The 2105-nt window shown below is 63.6% G+C and overlaps 1 protein-coding gene across 1 annotated transcript; it reads left to right on the top strand.

Moving 5' to 3' along the window:
* Window positions 1-38: 38 nt before the first annotated feature.
* On the top strand, window positions 39-1536 carry LOC102888792 (long-chain fatty acid transport protein 3; the record flags this gene model as incomplete). Its single annotated transcript, XM_025041886.1, has 4 exons — window positions 39-238; window positions 473-570; window positions 657-787; window positions 1056-1536. Coding segments are annotated over 4 exons (606 nt in total), but the record flags the coding sequence as incomplete, so codon positions are not given.
* Between the last annotated feature and the right edge of the window lie 569 nt (window positions 1537-2105).

Here is a 2105-nt window from a genome sequence, read left to right on the forward strand (position 1 = left end):
CCCCAGGCCAGGCCACTCCTGACCCACTGACTCTGCCAGGTGAGCCAGGGCTGCTGGTGGCCCCTGTGAGCCAGCAGTACCCGTTCCTGGGCTACGCGGGGGGGCCGGAGCTGGCCCGCGGAAAGCTGCTCACCGATGTCTTCCGGCCCGGGGACGTCTTCTTCAACACTGGCGACCTGCTGGTGTGCGACGCCCAGGACTTCCTTCACTTCTATGACCGCACTGGGGACACGTTCCGGTATCGGCCCCCCGAGTTTCTGATTCCTGCCTGGATGTCTGAACTCTGTGACTCGAGGCCCCTAAACCCCGGCTCCCGAATTCCGGCCCCGACCCAGCTCACCTGCCCTCCCGTCTCGGCCTGAACCCTGCTTCCACATGACCTCCTGGTGCCCTGACCTCGCCCCTGACCCCTTTCTCTCCCCGCCCGGCTCTCGGCGCCCTGACTCCATTTCGAATCTCTGCCCTCTGGCAGGTGGAAGGGGGAGAACGTGGCCACAACCGAGGTGGCAAAGGCCTTGGAGGCCCTGCATTTCCTCCAGGAGGTGAACGTCTACGGAGTGACCGTGCCAGGTGCCCAGCCCGCCTCCCTGCGTTGGGAACATAAGGCCTCAGGGTGGTGGGCCAGCGTGGCTCAACCTTGTCCCAACACCCCCCAGGGCAGGAAGGCCGGGCCGGGATGGCAGCCCTGGTTCTGCGTCCCCCCTACACCTTGGACCTTGAGCAGCTCTACAGCCATGTTGCTGAGAACCTGCCGCCTTACGCCTGGCCTCGGTTCCTGAGGCTGCAGGTAACCAGCCGCTCCTGTGGCGGCCCTCGCCCCACATCTGCACAGCAGTCGATGGCTCCCCGACCCCACAGGGGGACCCCCGCATGAGACACTCTGAAGAGCAAGAAGAGCCCCTTCCCACACACCTGCTCCTCACCGTTCCTTCTCTCTCGGCCCGACTCCTCCTCGTCCCCGTCACCCTTCCCCGAAACCCTTAGCGAAATTCAGGCAGCTCACCTGAGCCACCTGGGCAGAACACCTTCCTTCAGCTCTGCTTGCCCCTCCCCAGGAGTCCCTGGCCACCACAGAGACCTTCAAGCAGCGCAAGGTTCAGATGGCGAAGGAGGGCTTTGACCCGCAGGTGCTGCCCGACCCCCTGTACATCCTGGACCGGGCTGGGGGCACCTACCTGCCCCTCACTCCCGCCCGCTACAGAGACCTCCTGGCCGGGGACCTGCGCATCTGAGGCCGCTTCATGCCGAGGTTTGAAGGACAGGCTGTCAGGGGTCTTTTCTATACCAGATTTGTAATCCTTATTCTGTAATAAATGCGGCCGGAGCCAGTCTGGTCTGTCTTTCTGACCGCAGCGTCCGTCTTCCCTGTCCATCGGTGTGATCGCTTGTCCCTTGGGCATCTGTGTCAGTCACCGCACCCCGGCCTCCCATCCCGCCTTCGTGGGGGCCTGAGCTCAGTGCCTGGACCTTGCAGGTGTTTCTCTCAGGGTTCCCCGGCTGATCCTCGTCCTTGGAGAACCCCGGTGACTGACGTCTGTCTGTGCTCCTGTGTCTCGGCCTCGGTGTCACTCCCTGAGTGCAGGCCCCGAGGGCAGCAGTGGCTCAAATGGCAGAGGTGGACAGAGGCACAGACGCGCTGCTCCCTGTGGCGAGCTCAAGCATCTCCACAGACCCAAGGGTGTGGGGCCTGGGGAAGAGACTCAACCAGGCCAAGCAAGGGCTTGATTTGGGGGTATTCCGATGCTCCCCACACAGCTGTCTCTCTTAAGCCAGTCTGGGTGGGGGAGGGGAGGGTGGGGCCGGTGCCAGTGCCTCCCCGGCTCAGCCGTTCCCAGGAGGAGCGGCCTGGGTTGGGGCCCTCAGGTTCTGGGGGAGAGAGCCCGACACCCCTCCTTGGAGCACCCTTGGAGCACCTGAGAAACGGGGTCCAAAGGAAACAGGTCTCTCCTTGGCCCCTGAATGAGACGTCAAAAAGTCGATCACCTTAGAGCTCGAAGTGGCGGGAGCCCTCCCGTGACTGCAGCCCCCTGCGTTTTAAGCTGTGGGTCCCTGACATTTTCTGCGACTCGCCCTCAGGTTATCATTTCCCTGACACCCCTCTCCTC

Source organism: Pteropus alecto, unplaced genomic scaffold (assembly GCF_000325575.1).
Source record: "Pteropus alecto unplaced genomic scaffold, ASM32557v1 C18900240, whole genome shotgun sequence".
In the NCBI taxonomy this organism is placed as follows: domain Eukaryota; kingdom Metazoa; phylum Chordata; class Mammalia; order Chiroptera; family Pteropodidae; genus Pteropus; species Pteropus alecto.